General features: G+C 48.8%; 1 protein-coding gene across 1 annotated transcript in view; it reads right to left on the bottom strand.

Moving 5' to 3' along the window:
- Positions 1–440: 440 nt before the first annotated feature.
- Mapkapk2 (mitogen-activated protein kinase-activated protein kinase 2) overlaps positions 441–21,181 on the bottom strand; it is a gene marked incomplete at its 5' end in the record, with an annotated part of 43,174 nt that continues 22,433 nt past the window's right edge. The window contains 9 exons of the mRNA XM_013017326.1: positions 441–1,975; positions 2,568–2,648; positions 2,771–2,856; positions 3,173–3,297; positions 3,666–3,741; positions 4,293–4,419; positions 4,901–4,980; positions 5,193–5,257; positions 5,522–5,661. Coding sequence (XP_012872780.1) covers positions 1,832–1,975; positions 2,568–2,648; positions 2,771–2,856; positions 3,173–3,297; positions 3,666–3,741; positions 4,293–4,419; positions 4,901–4,980; positions 5,193–5,257; positions 5,522–5,661 — 924 coding nt within the window. The remainder of the gene's footprint in view (positions 1,976–2,567; positions 2,649–2,770; positions 2,857–3,172; positions 3,298–3,665; positions 3,742–4,292; positions 4,420–4,900; positions 4,981–5,192; positions 5,258–5,521; positions 5,662–21,181) is intronic.

Raw genomic sequence — 21,181 nt, 5'->3', positions numbered from 1 at the left:
AGGGTACCTTGGTTACTTGGCTGACCCCTACCGCCCCCTGCTGGAATTCTCAGGTACTACTGCCTGGGCGCTCCCTTCCTCAGCCCTGCCCCCCTCCCCAGGCCTCAAGTGAATAGCCACCAGATAGTGGCCATGCAGGTACAAGATTCTTGGACTCAGAGGCAGCTTGGTTCATGAGGCCATATTGTCAAAAGGGAAAGGGCTCCTCAGGCCTCACGGCCCACCACCCTTCCCAGCTCTGAAGAAGAGCAGCACTCACAATCCCCACGCTACATCTTCCCCTTGGCCCACAGTGGGGTAATGCTGCTTTGAGTACCATCTGGGGAGGTCATCTTTTCCCCTCCCAAATTCTGCATTCAGTATGCAAAACTTTCTATGGGTAGGAAAAGCAGAGGTGAGGGGTGAAGAGCCTGAGCCCCAGGAATGAAGAGAAAGAAACGTTCAACTATTAAATCTGTTTAGTAAAGACAATTTCGCTCATACAAAACAACAGTTTACAACAGTCTGAGTGCTGGACACACCATCACACAGATGAGGGAGGGGCTGCCCGGCCCCCAGGCGGGAGGAACCCGGGTGCCCCTCCACCACCAACCCCTGAGGGAGCCACCCCTCCTCCAAAGGGAAGGGAATGGAGGACCATGGCATGAAGGACTCGCCCTACCTGCTCCTCTTCAATACTGGGAGCTCCTCCCCCCTTCACAGGCTGAGTTGTTGTGAGGGGTGAGGGAAGGTGGCTAGTGGATAGGGGGCAGAGTCGGGACATCTTTGGTGCGAAGACTTCCCCTACCCACTAGGCCACACAGTGGAAGTTTACAGGAGGACCACAGCACCGGTCCTGCTGTTGTCCACAAGGGGAGGCTGGCTGATACCCAGAGGCCAGGAGAGATGCATGAGACCCGAAGGCTTCTGGTATGACCTGCCCAGGCTCGCCCACGTGAGCTGAGAGGCGGCCACTGAGCAATGGCTAGAAACTGAACCAAAAAAACAAAACCAAAAAAAAAAACAAATCAACAGGAACAAGTTAATAATGGCAGGAAGGGGAAGAAGAGGGGCCATTCATAGAGGTGCCCCCCTCAGGAATCTAGGACTGATGCTTCCAGGGAGAGGGGGTCCTGAGAGGGAAAGGGGGGGGATCCAGTATTTTTGATGGCTGTGCTGGTGCCCAGCCACCTGCTGCCCCTTCCCCAGTGAGCACACAGGCCACGGCCACCTGGCTCCTCGTCAGGCTTCCCAGGCACTTCGGCAGCTCGGAAAGGTGGGGGCGGGGGGCGGGGCACCCTCACGTGCACAGCCCCAGTGCAGATCTGAACACGCACACATGCACACACGCTCGCACTCACTCCTATCTGCTCGGCACACGGGTGAGGACCCCAGCAGAGGAGGCGGCTGGCACCCCCCACACCTGATCCAAGGAGGGCTCCGGACTATACCAGGAACACAGGGGGAGGCAGGTGGGACAACGTGGGACACTCCCTGTAATGTCTTCCCACAATACCCTTGGACAATCTCCAAACCTTGGCAGTACCCACTGGGGGGGGGGCAGAGGGAGGAAGAGTGGGGAGAAAAGACAATAAAAGAGATTCCATAAAAATTCTAAGTCAGATGACTGATAAAATTGCAAAACGAGCACAGGTTTGAGAGCACCTTGCCCCTCTTCCACAGCCTCCCAGCCTTCCCCCTCCAGGTGGCCCGAGCCAAAGGCGAAATTCAGCCGCCGCCGCGGTTCCGGGCTCCATGCAGCTGAGGAGCAGAGAAAGCAGAGGTGGGCGATCCGTGTCTATTCCTGTAGAGAGTTATTGCTTGTCCTCCGGCAGTGCGGGAGGCTGGCGGCTCAGTGAGCCAGCGCTGCTGCCTCCAGAGCCCGCGCTTTCTTCCTCCTCTTCAGAAGCAAAGGGTTGGACGCATCTTCGATCTTTTTGATCTTGATCTGCTCATAGTCAACACGCATTGTGGCCAAGGCACTGGTCATCTCCTCCTGGGTCAGGGCAGTGAGGGATTGTGTCAGAAAGGGGCAATAGAAAAAAAGCCCAAAGATGCACCAGAGAGACAGAGAGAGAGAGACAGAGAACAGAAGAGACAAGACACAGGTAGGGCAGGAGGAGGGCGCAAGACCAGAACAGGAGAGAAGAGGACAGGCCAGTCTGTGAGTCCATGTTGATAACAATAGCTTGCCCCAAGCCCAGAGGTCAGGCTGCCCTACTGGTCTCCCCAGATCCCCTACAAAAGCCCTAGGCCAGGGGTCAGCAGTTCTGGGTCCAGTCTCAGGCCAGTCACCAACTGTATGATCTAAATAGATTACTGGCCTTCTCTGGGCTTCAGTTTTCTTATCTGCAAAATGGGATGTGCGAGATGGCCTAGATGGGGAGATCCTAGTGGAGACCCAGAGTGGGGGGGTTGAGGGGGGGTAGGGCATCGCCAGCACAGTTCTGAGAGGAAATCACCTCTGCCTACAAGCAGCTCAGGTACTGCTCCTGTCGGAGGCACCCCTGGGGTGGGGGGGGAGGCAGACCATGCTGTCCCCAGCTAGTGCCACCCACCCTTGTGGGGCTCAGCAGAGGCCCCCTCACCTTCACGTCTTCCCACCGCTCCTTGTCTTCCTTCAGGACCCGGCTGGTGTGCAGTGGCGTCTGAGGGACCTTTGTAGATTGCTGAGGAGAGAGAAAAGGGGATCAAGTAAAAGCCTGGGGGGGTGGGGGAGTGTTGGCTAAGACCCTGCTGTCCTGAGAGCTAATGTTCTCAGTTCTAGAGCATTCCAAGCTTCCAGGCTTACCATGATCCAGGGGTGGTTCATGAACTCTGTGATGGTCATTCTCTGGGTAGGCTCTGTTTTCAGCAGGTTCCGGATCAGCATCTTCACTGGGGGGGGGGGGAGGGAAGACAGCTCAGAGGCCACTCCCTGTGCACAGTTGTTAGAGAAAACCAGGCCTAAAGCAGTGGGGATCACTGAGGTCCATTATGGCAGTTCCTATCCAGCCCCATGGCCCAGGCCTGACTTCGGCTACTTGACACTGACAAAACACACCTGGCAGGTGTAGACCCACAAGTAGATACCCACAGGCACATCAACATATATGTCAGGCATGCATGCGCACACATGCACATACACGCACACGCACACGTACACACATACACCAAGGGCTCTTCATCTTGTACCAAAAGGCCGATTTCATACCTTCTTCGGATACTTCTGACCATTCTGGGTTGGGAAATTCATACTGGCCCATTCGGATGCGAGTCTTCATGCCCGGAGAGATGGCAAGGCCATGGTTGGAATAGAAGGGAGGGTACCCACACAGCCTGTGTCAGGAGGAGAGGACCAGACAGGACAAGGGTGTCAAAAGTCTCTTCTCCTTGTAAAGGTCACAGAGAAATAGGGGCTCCTTGATCTAGGCACAACAGTCGAAGGACAGTTCAGACCCGGCATCCACCACACCAAGGATCTTCACCACGTGCCCAGGGGCTAGTTTCTACCCCACCTGACAGATCCCACTACAGGCTGAGAGAAGGGGGCAGGAGGGGGATTCCCGGGGAATCCCCCACTCAAAAGGGGATTGCTGACATTTGCCTCTTCCCCTTGTTCTGGAGAGGGCCTGGCCGCCCTGACTCCCTGCCCTGCCCCCCAGCCAGCCCAGCCAGCCAGCCAGCCCCCTGCCCCGCACACTCACAGGATGTACATGATGACACCCAAGGACCACATGTCACATGACTTGTCATACTTCTCTGGGCCCAGCACTTCTGGAGCTGCAAACCAAAGACCAACATTGTGGCCCTCAGAACACTGACACCTACCCAGGGTCTCTGTAGATGAGATTCCCCCAACACCTGGACCATCACGAAGGGAGGAACACTGCACAGGGGGCAGGGAGCAGAAAACTCCCTCCCCAGGGGGTGCCCTGCAGCTTCCTGAACTACTGGAGACTTGCAAATCCATGCTGTCCATTTAACTTCATAAGCATGCTTTGGGAGTTTGTTCTAGAATAGTCAGCTGGGACTCCAGAGCCACATCTGGGTCCCAGATGCCAATGACGACCTCACAGAAATGATGGCACATCCCAAAAACAGTGCGTGGGTGTATAAAACACTGCCCATAATCATAGGCAGAGGATTTCTACAATTCCTCGGTCCTAGTTGAATTCCACAGCCTTGCTTCTGATGGGATCTCATCAGAACCAACGCCAGCAAGGGCCATGAGGACTGGGCTGTGCAAGGACCTGTGGCCCCTGAGGCCAGTAAAGGAGCTAGTGAGATGGATTGTGGGACGGACAAGCAGCCTGGGCCTCCTCTGGACTCACCCACATAGTACGGCGTGTAACAAGGAGTGGTCAAGGAGTTGTGGCTCGTGGTCTCCTTGGCAAAACCAAAGTCAGTGAGTTTCAGAATGGCGTTGGGCCTTTTGGAGGTGTATAAGAGATTCTCAGGCTATAGAAAGAGACAGAGCGATGCTTACCAACCTTGTCGGACCTGGGAGAGGCTGTCAGACCCCAAAAAGATAAAAGACTGTCACTAATCCAGGCCCCCTGCACAGCACTCCATGTGAACAGAGGCTGGCCCTGGAGATGACAGGCGAACAGGGGACCCACCATGAACGTTCATCACAGGGACAGGATGAGAACCACAGGGCAGGGCCCTCACGGGGCCGCCCCATCTGCCCAGGCAGCCGGAAGTCAGTATGTGGAGTGCTCCTGGAGTACCATGGGCTCAGCAAGGGTGGCAATGGCCTCACCAGTCTGCTCCAAACGAACCTGGCCCACAAGCAGCATTCCCACTGAGGCAAGTGAAGCTCCGCCTCTGCAGGCTCCTTCCGGCCCCCATAGCATCCTCCCAGTCCCTTCTGGTCCTAGGCCGCAGCCCTCCCACACAGCCTACAAAGCACTCGAACAAGGGCCTGAACAGCTGGTACCTTGACGTCTCGATGAGCAATGTTGATCGAGTGCAAATACTGGATGGCCTCGCCAATGCTCTTCATGATTTCTGACGCTTCTACGGAGAGGGAAAGGATGACAGGGACGTGTCCGTAGGCTTGAAAGCCCCATACACTAGCAGCCAGCTCACCACCACCCACCGTCCTGCACCCCAGAAAGAACGAAGAGGACGTCCACTCTGCTGGAGGAGAGGCTGCGGGAGGCCCGGCCTGGCCTCCACCAGGCCCTGCACACTCCCGCTGCCTGTCCCCACAGCAGACCCCTTCTTACCTCTTTCTGTGAACGCTTGGTCTCCCCGGTCCTGGATTCGGCTGAAGAGTTCCCCACCATCCAGACTGCAGGAAAGCCACAGTGGGTGAGAGCTAGGAACCCAGAGCCCCTCCTCTCCCCACCCGTGCACCATGGCCCCCGGCAGAAGGCAAGCATTCACATTCCAAGCGTCAAAGAAATGGGCTGTCCTCAGAGGGAGAGATGTCCCAGGAGCAAGGCCCGGGGCAGGCGCAGCAGGAGGCTAATGTAAGCCCACAGCCCTCCTTCTGATGAAGTCCCATCAGGACCTCAAGACTCAGGGCTGTACAGGTCTCCACCTGGCTGCTTACCACTCCATGACGATCAGCAGGCACTTCCTCCCCGCATACAGATTCTCATAAACGTCCACAATACGCACGATGTGTGGGCACTGGGAGGCCCGCCAGTGCAGCTCCACCTCCCTGCGAGCCTTGGGACAGTCCTGGAGCATCTGCAAGGCCAGTGTCTCCTGAGTGACCCAGGCTGAACAGGATGACCTCTCCCTTCCCATGGGTCCACCTCCAAGCCCAGGCCCACATGCCAGTATTCATACTGACACCTTTACTCCCACTTCCCTCTCAGCCTCACCGGCTTCCTCTCTGGCTCCCCCTTCTGGAAGCCAGGAGGACTGCGCAACATGGAACCTCAACTGACGGGTGAGGCCTTGAGAGGCAGGCTGAGACCAGCCCCGGGGTCATTCTGGACAACGGAGCCTACTACAGATAAGTGTACTAAAAAAGCAGGTGGCGGTCAGGGTCAGGTGTCAGGGAGAGTGGTGACAGGGTGTGCAGAGAAAGAAGAACCACAACAGTCATGGAAAGGGGCCTAGAGAGGGAGATTCCAGACAGCAGGAAAAGGTGTCTCCAAGGTCACCACACACCAGATCCAGAGCCAGTGTTCTTTCTCCCTGTAGTTTACTTCACCCAACCAACAGATGGCCTCTAGAGGCCTGAATTCCAGTTCTTACCAGTTTTGCAATCTTGAGCAAGATATGGAACTAGCTGAGCCTTGTTCCAGTCCCCTCTTGTTTTCTGGACCACGCATCCAGGAATGAAAAGCGATGCTGGGATCTCACCTGTCCCAGAGGCTAAGCCCTGACTACGCGCCAGTCTCACTGGTTCCATCCTTTGCTGCTGACTGACTGGTCTGGCTGCATGCCTAACACTCAACCGGCCCAGGAGAACTTTGGAGGGACTGAGAGGATCCAACCAAAAAAAAAAAAAAGTGTGGGAATCTACGTCATCTTTGCTGTATCTAGTACTTGGGACCATGCCAGTCACCTTGGTATCATTAGGAGGCAGGCTTATGAGGACAGTGCGCGGAGGGAGGCAAACAGGACAAACAGCAGAGACCTGGACCCTGGTTACGTGGCCAAGTATCCTTCATGACCTCTTGGTATGACAAAAAACATTCCTGGCTGTTTAAACTGCCCAGCTTTTAAGAAAGTTGAAGCCCCCCACAGGTGTCCAGAAAGAATCACTAATAGCTGTTGTCTCCCATGGAGTGTGCTGGGCCCAATAGTTTGCAGGTGAGATTCCCTGTGAGCTCACACTGCCACCGTGTGGCCACATAAGGTAAACTGCATATGGACATAGTTGGGCACTTTTCTACTTCATGAGTTTGGCTGGACCAGGAGAAAAAAAGTTTAGTATACAAGACACAGGGTACCAAAATCAAAAACAGTTACAGCAGGGATAAACCAAAGGAGGAAAAAAACGAAATAAAAAAGAATTAACTTCACACAGTATATTTTTTAAAAAGTCTTTTGTTTCCCTATCTTGGAGTTCATATCCATTTAGTTTCAATTTATGGCACTTTTTAAATTTCAGTACATGTACATTTATCTGACTGGGGGAAGGGAAGGGGAATAATAGGACAAAGGGAGAACCAATGCAACAGCGACACTCACGTGACACTAGGTTGGAAATGAACTTTACAGCTTGGGGGGAAGGGAGTCGGAGGGAGGGAAAGTAGGAGAAAACAGGGGAGGAGGTTAACACTGTTTGACAAGAAATGTACTCATTACCTTACTTACGTAACTAACCCCTCTGTACATCACCTTTGCAATAAAATAAAATTGAATTTTAAAAAGCTTAGTATATTTTAGCACACTCTTAAGAGAAATACTGAGAGGCCCTGGCCAATTTCAGGTACATAAAACTGAATTCAACAAACATAGACTACCATGGGTCATGCATTGTGCTCAATTTCAAAAGTACACAGAGTTCCAATCTGAAAGTTCAGGCTAGTGGGAAGGGGAAGTGGAGATACAAGAGGAAAATACTGAAAATGCTTGCTAACCAAATCTCTTTTCTAGTTCTGCATCATGTTACACAGGACAGAAGGGAAAAAGAAGAAATGGTAGAGGGATTCACGACACACAGCAAGAGAGCCAAGGTATTGCAATTCCCAGGCCAGGCCCTTGGCATCTTCCAGAGCCAGGACTGATAAAACCTTTAGTGTTTGTCACCCTCTGAACAGGCCATGGGGTCAAGACAGAAGTTCTGAGACTCTGGCAACTTTGGTCTGGGGTCCAGAACTTTGATTTGAGATCCATCGGGGGATCATATATGACCCAGCACTGGTACCCATGTCCAGGACTCATATGGAGGGATGGGCCAGCAGGTTTCACACTGTAGACCAGACATAGAAGACAGGCTACAGAGGGCCAAATACATCAGGCAGAGTTCCAGCAAAGGTATGGCAGATCACCTTTCCTGGCAAAGAAATTCTCTTGTCTATCCAAAAGGGCAATAAAATGTTTTCTGTGTCTGGCATGGTGGTATACCACCACCATCCTGGGTTATGTGCTTCAAAGGTGTTATATTCAGGGGGCCTAAGTTTCCAGAACAGCCCAGCAGGAAGGACCTCTGTCGCCCTCTACAGGCACTTGAGAATGAAAGCTTGAGAACAATCCAATTTACTACAACAGGCAAGGTATGGCTGGAGAATACAAGCAGGGGAGATGAGGGCTTGGGTGTACATAGCCTTGCAGAGGTCATTAACTGCCTGAGCCTGTCCACCTGCCTCGACGTTTGCTCACAGCGCCCTTGGAAGCATCTAATGAAGCAAACCCTTCTAAGTGCCTTGGGATCAGAAAGGCTTGTATCACTGAAAACCCAGAGCACTGCCCTGGAGTGGGGTAAGCTGGAGAGTAGGCTCCGATTTACCAACACTTGCACATCAGTTCTCTGCTCTAACCAGCCAGCATCATGTTCAGTGAGGACCACCAAGACCCAAGCCCATGTCACACCTGGGCATCCCAAATGCAACTGTTGCTTTTCCTGCCTTTGGCAGGTAACAGTGCAGAGTGCTGGACTAGCCCTGGACCAGAGAATCGCCACCAGAAAGGGGGGGGGGGGGCGAGGAGCAGTTCCAAGGACACTGCCAGGGACCACCAGCAGAGGGAGCTAGAGCCCCAGATGCCAACAGAAATCAGCAGAGTCTTATGGGCAAGGCCAAGGACCACAAGTGGAAGGGATAGAGACTAGAAGGAGGGACCTTCCCACTGAAGAGCCTTAGGCCTTTTAGTCAATGGGGGGGGGGGGAGGATTGACTTTGTGACACTCATGCTAAGCCTGGAACAGTCACTTGCCTCAGCCCAAAATCCTCTTGCACTGCGGAAGAGTTAGCGTTAAGTGCTGTGTGTGCTGGGCTAGCCAAGGCTGCCTGCAGGGCTAACAGCCTCACAGGCCCCACTAGGGGAAGACCCTCTAAGAGGAAGAGAGGAAGGCAGCAAGGGAGACCCAGGAGCCACCCAAATGTTGTTCCAGGAAGCAGCCTGGGGCCCTGGATTCAGGTTCTACCTGGTCTCCTCCACCCCTCCATGGGACCTTCTGTCACAGGATACAGGTGAGGGGCGGGAGTGGGGTGAGGGGGAAGATGACATTTTAAACCAAGTTGAAAGCCAGGAAAAAGGAAAGAAAAGGGATCCCAGGGCTGCCACAGCAAGGCAGATACGAGAAAGGCCTGGGAACGTCACTCCTCACTGGCTATATAAACTAGGGAGACTTTGCCCGCTCTGTGCCTGTCTCCTCCTCCGTTAAAGGACATAATAACCTAGCTTACCCTTTCTAGTGTTGCGCGTGTACCTTATGGAACCGAGCACGGATGGGGTGCTGCAAGTGTGACTGCTCCTGCTTTTCCGCTCCTGCTCTCCATGTGTTAGTCCCACGGGGTGCGCAGCTGGGATCCCACCATCCCCATTTCACACAGGAGTTATTCTTAGCTCAAGCACTAGGCAGTGCGTGAGGGGGAAGGGGGGTCCCCCACAACCCAGGGCAGGCCTTGGCATGACAGCCCTGGGCTCTCCTTCCCCAAACCACCTAATGACAGCTGGAGGTGGGGGTGCATGTGTAACAGGAGAAGGCAGGCCAGCCCTTCTGGGACCAGCTCTGATCTGGTACCAAGGATGACAGAAGAGTCCAGTCCAGGCACCCAGTGCATTGTGGGTGTGTGATGTGGTGTAAAGTGAGGCCTCTGCCTTCCTCGGGGCCAGGGGAAAGCCCTTGTGTCATGCCAATCCCAGCATGTCTTCAGGCCAGGGCCATCTGCCTTTCTCCCTGGACCACAGAAGCTTCTTGTGTACCCCGTGGGGGATGGCGGCCTTGGGCACAGCTCAGGGTGAGAGGAATGGAGGAGGCAGCCTTGGAGAGCAGCCACGGTGGGGGAGTCTCCACCTCTGGAGCACAGTGTGTAGGTGGGCAGCAGGCCCGGTTTGGTGGGGTGGGGGGGACTCCCAGTGAAATGGCTACTTCCAGTGGGCTTCTCACCCACCCTGGGAGGGAATGTTCTATTTTACAGAAGAGATAATTCAGTATTGGCAGATTAGTTCAAGGCCTTCCAGCCAATTGTGACAGGGCTAGAATTTAAACCCTGCTCTCTTGCTGTCCCTGAAGCTCCCTTCCCCCCAACCCCATGGAAGACAGAGAGCACAAGGGCTGCCCTGGACAGCAACAGAGGGAATCAGAGCTGGCAGACTCTGGTGCAAAGTCCCTGAGGCTGAAATTCCACCCTGAAGTACTAGTGGGTGCAGCTGAGGGCAACTTACTTGCTCCAGAGATGGCTAAAGGAGTTTGATTCTACCAGTTACCTGTCCCACCTACACCTACCAAAACTAGGAGGAATATTTAATGAGGACTGGAGTCCTAATCAAACTCTCCTATTCTACAATGAACTGAGCTTAAGTCTCTAGAAAGGATCTGATAGCAAATGAAAAAAAGCACACTATAAAACCTGGAGTGCAGTATAATACCATCTCTGTATCTGTATTCATTTGTATCCACATGCAGCTAAACCTATGCACACAGATACGTATTTGTCTATACATGTAAACACAGAAAGGCCAATAATACTCAGTAAATTGTTCATAGCAATTATCTCTGAAAAATAAAATGTCAGATGATGCCAATTTCCTTTGCTGTGCATCTTTATTGCCAAGGTAGTTTACAATTCACATCTGTTCCTTTCAAGCTCAGCTCTGTAAACTTTAATTGACTGTAAGCTGTACACACCTCAGCCTTACCACGGAAGACTAGCACCTCCTCTAGGCAGCCCAACGCCCTTCCCCCCAGATCTCCAGGTTAGGATCTAACTTCTGCAAGTGTCAAGCAAGACCCTGCTCCTTCCTCCTCTAGCTCTATGGGCTCATACAGCCTTCAGGAGAATGCAACACCGTGTTATCACGTTCAAAAATGTATAGCCCGCCCACACACACAGAATCCCACATGGGACAAATCAACGCTAAAAGAAGAGAGGCTGAAAGATAGTTCTGCTGTTTCCAGCAGTCCCTCTAGAACCCCCATCCCTAGATCCAAGGGCTGAGAGGGACCTGGGAAAGAAGCACACAGCACTGGATCTCATCAGCACAGAACCACCGCCCTCATCAGAACCTGGAGTGCCCAGCACTGCCCTCACTGGCCCAGAGACCACGACAGGTACGGGCTGGAACAACCCTTCCACATAGGGCTTACACCGCAGTATAGGAGGCATATAAGAAACTACTTCCAACAAGGTCTTGTTTTGATTACTCACTGTGATCTGGGCCACTAAAAAACAGCCATGGTGGTGAGAATCTTAGTCCCCCAACTGCCAACAGCTGCCTATGTGCTGGAGAGACATGAACCCTTTCCCTATCCATCCACACAGCTCCGACACCACAGATGACAAGCAGACATGTCTTAATTCCATTGATCTTCCTCTCTGTACACTTTGGGGAGGATAAAGGGACCTACACCCGCACCTCCCGAATCTTCCAGAATCTCTGCAAAGCTCAGGAAGGGTGACAGGATGCTTCCCTGTGAGCTGGGCACAGTGGCTCATGCCTGAAATGCTAGCTACTCAGGAGGCTGAGACCTGAAGGTTCCGGTTCAAAGCCAGCCCGGGCAGACAAAGCTGTGAGATTCTAATCTCCGTCTAATTATTTTTAAAAAGCCAAAAGTAAAACTATGGCTCAAATGGTAGAGCATTAGGAGAATGGGAGGCCCTGAGTGAAAGGTCCGGTACTTGCACGCATGCGCACGCGCGCGCACACACACACACACACACACACACACACACACACACACACAGCCCACAGCACAGATGGCCAAATGAAAGATGATGGCTCCACAACTCATTATTAATAGAGAAATATTAATAAAATTTTTTCAAATACATTCATTTTGTAGCGAGTTTCATATTGGAGTAATTTGATCATACCTATCAAAACTAAACATTCCAACCTTGACTCAGTATCTACCCCGATAGAATCTAGCCTACAAATGACATTCACAAGGCAGTTTAATGGCAGACATAATAAATGATAGGACTGGTAATCATCTAAAAGTCCACCAAGAAGGCATGCATCAGATAAATGACAGTAGATACACAAAAGAGAACCCTGTGCGCCCTATAAAATAACAAAGCATCTAAATCGCCACTATGAAAGAACATGGTGTTATGAAATGGGACAGTAGTTAAGGATCACACTTTGGCTTTATGTTTTATGTCCTAATTTTTTAACAGAATGGTATTCACATTCTGAACAAATGTTTAAAGTATATTCAAAGACAAGAAGTCAACATACCAAAAGGCAATTTAGTGGTTTACTATAAGTGGTAGGAAGATGGGCCAACCTTTGCAGCCCTTTTAAGTTGTCAAAACTAAGAAAGAAAAGTATTAAACAACATGTATAATAACACTTCCTTTTGTGTGACTTTATTGTTTTTGTTGTTTCTGAACACACAGAAGAGGGTAAATGGACTTATGGATGTTTGCATTTCTTCTAGTGGGAGATTTTTCTAGTGACTCACGCCTGTAATCCTAGCCATTCAGGAGGCTGAGATCTGAGAAATGCCATTAACAGCCAGCCCTGGCAAGAAAGTCTGTGAGACTCCTACCCGCAATAAACTTCCATACAGTTGGAAGTGACAATGTGGTTTAAGAGTAGAGTGCTAGCCTTGAGTAAAAAGGCTAAGGGACAGGGCCCAGGTCCTGAGTTCAAGCCCAGTACCAGCACAAAAGGGAAGGTGTGCCAGGTACACTTTATAGAGAAAAATATTGCCACACTTAAGCCTTCAAAGAGCCCTATGGAATTCAGCCAATTGCTAGCTCTCCGTACAGGTGTGGTAACCGAAGCCCAGTAAAGCAACTTGCCCAAGGCCATGTGACAAGTAAAAGAGAAAGGTAGATTTGGGCTCCAACCTCCAGCCTTTGGATTTGTGGGGCTTCCCTGCCACCCATAACAAAGGAGCTTTTAACATGTAAACTCTGAACTGCTGTTATTAGTTTACTGTCAACCCGTCTGTCTTCTCCTCCTCCTACATGACCATCATGTCTCCCATCTACCAGGTCCTGGCGCAGGCAGGATGCACACAGCCTGATCAAAAGTCACAATAAACACTGATGGATGAAACCGCAGACAGTACAGGCCTCCTGCCCTGAGAGTCAGGAGATGTTGTTAGGTAGGAACAAACACCAAACTCTCCAAGTTTAAGCTAAAATTTGAGTAGCAAGAGAAAATAAAATGCCACGTCCCTTAAGAGTATCTAGATATGGCTTGTAAAAAATTCAGAGACAAAAGGAGGGCCAGGTACCATGGCTAAAGATTGCAACCCTAGGTATTTTGAAAGCAGAAATCTGGGGAGCAAAGTTTAAGATCAACATCAGGCACCAGTGGCTCACCCTGCCATCCTAGCTACTCCGAAGGCTGAGTCAGAGGATTGAGGTTCAAAACCAGCTCGAGAGTCCATGAGATTCTTACCTCCAATGAAGCACCAAAAAAGCTGGAAGTGGCACTGTGGCTCAAATGGTAGAGTGCTAGCCTTGAGCACAAAACCTCAGGGACAGCCTCGCCCTGGGTTCAACCCTAGGACCAGCAAAAAAAAAAAAAAAAGGTTGAGATCAGCCTGGGCAAAAAAGAAGCTTTTAAGACTCCATCTCAACCAATGGCTGAGAAAAACTGTGTACACCTATAATCCCAGCTATGGGAGAAGCACAAGGGTTAAAGGTAGTGGCACTTGCTCGTCATCTCCAGCAACATGGGACAGCGTAAGTAGGAGGACTGAATCCCAGACAAGCCTGGACACAAAGCAAGACCCTACCTCCAGAACAACCACGGTGAGCTAGGCTTACAATCCTAGCTACTAGGCTGAGCTCTAGAGGATCGTGGTTTAAAGCCAATCAGTCCAGAAGAATGTGCTAGAGTCCATCTCCAAACTAAGCAGCAAAGGTGTGGCTCAACTGCCAAAGAGTACCAGGCAAGCAAGCAAGCACAAGGCCTTGAGCCTAAGACATAGAACTGCACATCCCTTCTCCCCCTCCCCAAAAAAAGAAAGAAAAGAAAAGGGTCAGGAGAAATAAGAAGGGCTGAAGGTATGTGGCTGAAGTGGCAGAGGAGCAGATCAGCAAGCAGACATGAGTCCTGAGCACAATCCTCAGGACCACCCAAACAAAAAGCAGAAAAAGGGCAGGAGTACTATTGCTGGCCTAAGCAGCCCGGGTCAGCTTGACCCTGTGTAACTGCCAGAGCAAGGCTGAAGTTTTGTTTTTTTGTTTTTTTTTTTAAAGGAGCCTCAGCTTCACTACCCCAATTTAGTAAAATAAGATTTGTGCATGTACACCGAAATCAACAGATCTAATGAACGGGAGAACGGAGGGCAGAGAAGGGAGGAAAGAAGAAACTACAGTGTGTACACACGTGCACACGCCACCCATCACAGTTGCACTCACCAGAGAATAGCTGGACACAGAGAGGAGGACAAGAACCAGAAGACACATCAGTATTGTGGGAATATGGGAGTGCATACAGCAAGGACAGGACATGAACCATTCTTTTCCCTGTGCTTTGGCAAAAATGGCCCAGACCTGAGACAGAGCTCGAGCCCCTTTAACACAAACACTAGGCCATCTGTGTTAACCATTCAGGGGTTATCTCTATTCTGCTAAAAGCAGGGCATTTGATAAACTGTCCTACCTAACTCAAGACAGCTTAAAGCATAAGCTAGGAGCTGGGTACTGGTGGCTCACACCTGTAATCCTACCTACTCTGGAGGCTGAGATCCGAGGATCACTGTTCAAAGCCCATGAGATTCTTATCTCCAATTAACTACCCCCACAAAAGCCAGGCCCTGAGTTCAAGCCCCAGGATTGGCATTAAGGCGGGGGGTGGGGGGGGTTGTGGGGAGAGCAGCAGCATGGAAACAAGCAAGGCAACTAAGGGAACTGTTACTCTGGACTAAATTCTGAACAGGAAGTAAATTATGTTTACACACACACACACCTTAGCAATAACAATACAAACTAGACTATCATACTGGGAGGAAGTAACCTTGTTAAGAGTTCAAAGAGGGGAAGAAAAAAAAATAATAACCTGAAGACAAAAGCAATAGTTTATCCTAGACAATCTAGATGCATCAACAAAGCAACATGAGAGGCAGAGATCCCAAAAGGAAGGCTGCATTGAAGACATTGCTCTAGTCCATGAAGAAGTAAGCCAAAGGCAGAAGAAAAAAAGTAAGAGATGTGCCGGGCACTGGTAGCTCACTCCTGTGATCCTAACTACTCAGGAGGTTGAGATCTGAGATCTGGGTTCAAAGCTAACCCAGACAAGAAAGTTTATGAGACTCTTATCTCCAATTAACCACCAGAAAACTGGAAGTAGTGCTGTAGCTTAAAGTGGTAGAGCACTAGTCTTGAGCAAAAGAAGCTCTGGGACAGTGAGTGCCCAGGCCTCAACAAAAATAAAAAATATAAAATCAGGGGCTGGGAAGGTGGCTTAGTGGTAGAGTGCTTGCCTTGCATGCCTGAGGCCCTGGGTTCGATTCCTCAGTACCACATAAGCAGATTCCTCAGCACCACATAAGCAAAAAGAAAAAAGCCAGAAGTGGCGCTGTGGCTCAAGTGGTAGAGTGCTAGCCTTGAGCTGAAGAGCTGAGGGACAGCACCCAGGCCCAGAGTTCAGGCCCCACGACCGGACCCCCCCCAAAAAAAAAAACATATATATATATATATTTAAAAAAAATCAGAGACGTGTCTAAAGGCACAAACTATGCCTCTAGTCCAACCTAGAGTAAAAAGCAACTTATAAACCAGGCACCAGTGGCTCACACCTGTAATCCTAGCTACTCAGATGGCTGTGACCTGAGGATCACAGTTTGAAGCCAATCTGGGTCAGGAAAGTCTGTGAGACACTTATCTCTTGAAGCTGTGGCTCAAGTGGTAGAGCACTAACTGAGTATAAAAGCTCAGGGACAGCCTTGAGTTCAAGCCCTAGGACCCTGTCCCTCTTACACGTACACCAAGAAAAGAACCAACTAAGAGTCACCCCACAGTGATTAAGCTAAAAGATCCCAACCTTAAAAAGAATCAAATGCAGCAAGGAAAGCAGGTGGGAGTAAACCAGGACAGTAGACCAGGTGTTCAGCAGCTCTGCTCAGGGACAGACAGACAGGCTACTTCCCAACTCAGTGCATTCCAGGCACAGGACTGAGTTTCCCCCCTAGGCTGAGGGAAAAACAAACAGTATGTAAAGCCAAAGTGTGCCACCTAGGAGGATATAATTTTGATTGTTTATAGAGTGAAAGGGATAAATAGGATGGGTTGCTTCACTTAATATCAGACTCTGGCAAAGCACTAGAACAGATAATGAACTTTAACAAAGCCAACCTGATTTCCCTGAGCAACCATGGCAAATTAATCTCATTTCCTTTTTAGCAGAATTATTACACTGCAGACCAAAGGAATGCCAGGCCCAAGTCGAGAAGCCTGGGTTTTATAAGGTATACAGACACAGTGTTCTGCCAGGCCTTAGAAAGAGTGATATGACAAAGCACTTAAATAATACTTGGAATTGCTGTTAAGTGACCAATAGAGTGTCATTTAATGGAGGAACTAGAATGGGCTGCTGAATGCCAGACTGAACTCACTGTCCCCTCCAGCCTGCTCCAGAACCTCAGTAAGTGGAGGTGGCAGCCCAGGTAGCCAGCCTCCCAGATAGAAATTCGGAAGGCCTCAGCCTCTCCGTCCCCCACCACGACCAACCCAGTTGTCTTTGGAGAGATTCTCCCAAGCCCAGCTTCCCTGTTCAGACTTGCTGCCCGCCCCTCAACCTATCTGAACTCCACTTTCTCACCTGCACATTCTAACTGGTGTCTAGATGGCAGACTCACTCTCTCCCAATCCATCCAGGTCACTTTCTGAAAGGCACACTCTCTTCCTAAGATACCGCAGCTGGATAACAGAATAAAACCCAAATTCTGATCTGAGTCCTTCCCAGATGCTGTCTCTAGCATCTCTTCCCTCATCTCCCAGCATCCCTACTCTTGAGCTACATTGAACTTTATGACTCAAACAAGCCACGCCTTTCCATAACTCTGTATCTTAGAACAATGTCACCTCCCCTGCCAAGCCTCCTGGGCCACTTCCAGGCAGTTAAATGCCAGTCCTCGTTGTTCCCATAAGACTCAGGTTAGACCTGGCTCCTCCACCCACTGGGGAGAAGCCTAGAGCACTGTCTTATTCATCTTTTGATTCCAAGTCCTAACCCAATACTTGGAATTTAAGAGGCACTCAATAAATACTTGTTGACTAATCTCACAGAATGCTGGTAATGACAAGCAAAGGAATGCTATCCTTGATTTATTCTAGTAATTCACCAACAAGCCATCTAAAGACACAGTAGACAGCAAGCTTACCAAACTTGCATGTGAGGAAAAACTAAATATGTAAAAAATGAAATAAACAAAGGAAGGATAATTAGTATGCTCAGTAGGAGGGTTTTTTGTTTGTTTTTGTTTTTTTAGGTTGCAATAGGTAGAAAGCAGGTGCTGTGGCTCATGCCAGTAATCCAAGGATCATGGTTTGAAGCCAGCCAGGTCAAGAAAGTCCACGAGACTCTTATTTCCAATTAATCACAGAAAAAGCCAGAAGTAGTGCTGTAGTTCAAGTGGTAGAGTGTTATCTTTGAGCAAAAGGAGCTTAAGGACAGCACCCACACTGAGTTCAAGGCCCAGGACTGGCAAAATTAATTAATTAATTAACAGATTGCAATAGGAGAAAATACTAATCCCCCCCTCAAATGTCATATATTAATACCCCCCCAAAAAAAATCATGCAGGGGACCAGTAGCTGATGCCTAGCTATTCAGAGGCTAAGATTTGAGGAGTGAGGTTCAAAGCCAGCCTGGGCAGAAAACTCCAAGAGACTTATCTCCAATTAACCACCAAAAAGCCAAAAATGAAACTATGGCTCAAGTGGTAGAGCACTAGCCTTAAGCCAAAAAAAAAAAAAAAAAGCTAAGTACAGCACCAGGTACTGAGTTCAAGCCCCAGAACGAATACCAAAAAAATTAATAACTAAAATAAAACTCATCAGGATCAGGATGCCAGGAGTGCCAGCAAAGGCTCTCTGAAGCCTGATTCCCAGGAGCCAGCAGACCTGTACCACCTCAACTAGCTACCCCTCTGCTCTGCAAGTTTCTCATACTTCTGAAGTCTCTAGCTTCCTTTGCTATAACACAGGAATAATAACAGTATCTACCTAACAGGGGTGGCTGTTCAGTTAATAATGGAATTGAACTTAGAACTATCTCTGGCACATCTCTTAATGTTTGTTGTTTTTAAAATTACTTCTAAGAAAAAGAGAAGAAAGGTGTGAGGCACTGTGGTTAAAACCAAGGACTCTTAAATGAGACTGCTCCAAGTTCAAAGGCCAGCTTTTAGCTCCTAGCCTGGCCTCACCAGGCAGTTTCACTTCCTTGTTCTCCACTGTCCTCATCCAGTAAATTGAGCTAATGACGGTATCACTTATAGGTATTTGTTTTAGAGCTATGTACTTTCAACTGGAAAGAAATCAAAATTAAATATGAATAGGAAACAGGTAAAATAAATTATGGTGAACCATAGAATAATATGCAATTGTAGGATACAGGTGGACTTGTTGCAACAATGAGAAGTACAAGTTGTCATGTCGAAAATGAACTTTACAACATTGGTGGGGGGGGAGGATTGGGTGGGGGGGGCAGGTGGAGGTGGGAAGGGATGTGAAGGGTAAACAAAGGAGGAGGCTACAACGCTTGATAAGAAATGTACTCATTATCTTGCCCATGTAATTGTAACCCCTCTGTACAGTATGTTCACAATAAAATAAATTAATTAAAAAATATGCAATTGTTAAAAGCATGAGGTAGATCTACATATGCTGTCATCAAAAGTTCTTCAAATAGATGTTCCTCCATGAAAAAAAGAAAACTGCAATTCAATACAATCTGATCTCATTTTTTTGTAAAATATTTTGAAAAAAGTGTGTGTGTATGCGCACGCACGCGCTTATAAGTATTCACCTATACTTTTTGTTAATACAGTTGTACAATCATGGAGATATAAAAATGATCGAGCAAGCAATCTTAACCATCACTGTAGAAAATCATGATAGTCCCATGACCTTTAAAATTTTGTCAAAGTGGGGGGCTGGGAAGGTGGCTCAGTGATAGAGCGCTTGCCTTGCATGCCTGAGGCCCTGGGTTCGATTCCTCAACACCACATAAGCAAAAAGAAAAAAGCCGGAAGTGGCGCTGTGACTCAGGTGGTAGAGTGCTAGCCTTGAGCTGAAAAGCTGAGGGACAGCGCCCAGGCCCAGAGTTCGTAGGGCCTCTACGAACGGATCAAAAAAAAAAAATTGTTTTTGTCAAAATGGGCGAGATTGATTGGCTATGTTGTAAACTCACGTAGAAATGTAATAATGAAAATCCTGTGTAGCTAATAAAACTAACGATTTTTAAATTGTCAAAACATTTCATTACTTTCAGGTTTGAATAAGAAAATTAAAAACAGCAAAATACACGTTTATGTAGTAATTTAAAACATTAGAGTCACTGAGAATGAATGTTTCAGTTCTTTGTAAAAGTCTTATCCAGAGTCATCTGAATAGTGCTTATCCGGTCACTACTGTTTTACTCAGTGAACATCTTTTCTGGCCTTCACAAACTGCCAGACTTCTTTCTTTCTAGCTCTGGATCCATTTCTATCACTTTAACCTCTGAAGCATCTCCCAACAGTGCTGTTTTGGTTTTGGATTACAGGTGTAAGCCACCAGCATCTGGCTTAGGACTGGCATTATTTAATCTGTAATAGCTGAAATTCATGAACCCTAAAAAATAAAGCCTGTCTGTCCAAAGAACACAAGCTGGAAGTTTATACCCTCAAGAGCTTAGAGTAAATACCTCCAGAACGACACCTTAGGCCAATCCTCAAGTGAGGATGATTCTGTCCTGAGGGAACACCTGGCAATATCTGGAAAATCTGGTTTGTTTGTTTTTTTCTTTTTTTGGTCAGTCCTGGGGCTTGAACACAAGGCCTGAGCTCTGTCCCTGAGCCTCTCTGTGCTCAAGGCTAGTACTCTACCACTCAAGCCACAGCACCACTTCTGGCTTTCTGTTTATGTGCTACTGCATGCTAGGCAGGCAATCTACCTCCGAGCCACCTGCCCAGCCCTGGAAAATCTTCTGATTGTCACAACTTGGACAAGGAAAATGGCTACAAGTGGCATCTAATAAGTGTGGGGGTATTGCTAATTAAGTCCTTTGAAACACAGGACAATGGCCCACAAGAAGGACATATCTGGTCCAAAAGATCAACAATACCAAAGCTAAGAAATGTTGTTTCAAATCAAAGAGTTTTGACTAAATTAATTTTCTTCAGAGGGTGACAGCCATTAAACGAGAGCATGGCAAGTAGAAAGTATGTAATCAATTTGTCAATATCCAAGGCTCTAGATGACTTCAAGCTGAGTGACTTAGGGACCCACACTTTTGTGGCACCCTTACAAACATAAACTCATCTGATGTGATACTACCATATGGCTACCAAAGACCAGTTTTACCATCAGCTCATTATGGACCAAGTACCAGATCAAGAGAGGAATGGAGATCCAACCACACTCCCTACCTCAGAAGTGTGGTCCACATCTACACTGAATCTAGGTACCAGAGCTTCCTTCTGGGCACCCATCGAGATAAAGAATATTGAACTTCTAGATGTAACAGATCAGAGAACCATGACACACAAGGATCAATCTACTTAACTGGGCAACTGGCCTAAAGAACAAAAACCCCGAAAGAGCAGATGAAGAACTGGGTAAGTTCCGAAATTCTATAGGTCTGTCACAGAAAAGGTGCTAAATTAAACTTATTCCACATGAGTCCTCAAGGGAGAAATCATGGAACCATCTCACAACAGTCAAAGTCTTGTTCAATAAGCCAACACCCTGTCCTGACAACAGCAGAGCAGAGGCAGTAGGATGGGCTCTCTAAGGGAATCCTACACTGGGAAGGGTAGGAGTTCATCTAGCTAAGCAACATGGCCCTTTCTAGTACTCACATTCTTGGGGGAGGGGCAGAGTCAGTCAGATCAAGAAGCAACAGCATTCCATAAACTGGCAATCACACTCCTAGGTGTGGACCCAAGAGAAACAAAAACAGGTTCACAAAAACACTT

The sequence above is a fragment of the Dipodomys ordii genome, unplaced genomic scaffold, assembly GCF_000151885.1.
Source record: "Dipodomys ordii isolate 6190 unplaced genomic scaffold, Dord_2.0 Scaffold35, whole genome shotgun sequence".
Lineage (NCBI taxonomy): Eukaryota > Metazoa > Chordata > Mammalia > Rodentia > Heteromyidae > Dipodomys > Dipodomys ordii.
The sequence above is the reverse complement of the archived record's forward strand: the minus strand, read 5'-3'. Positions and strand labels throughout refer to the sequence as shown.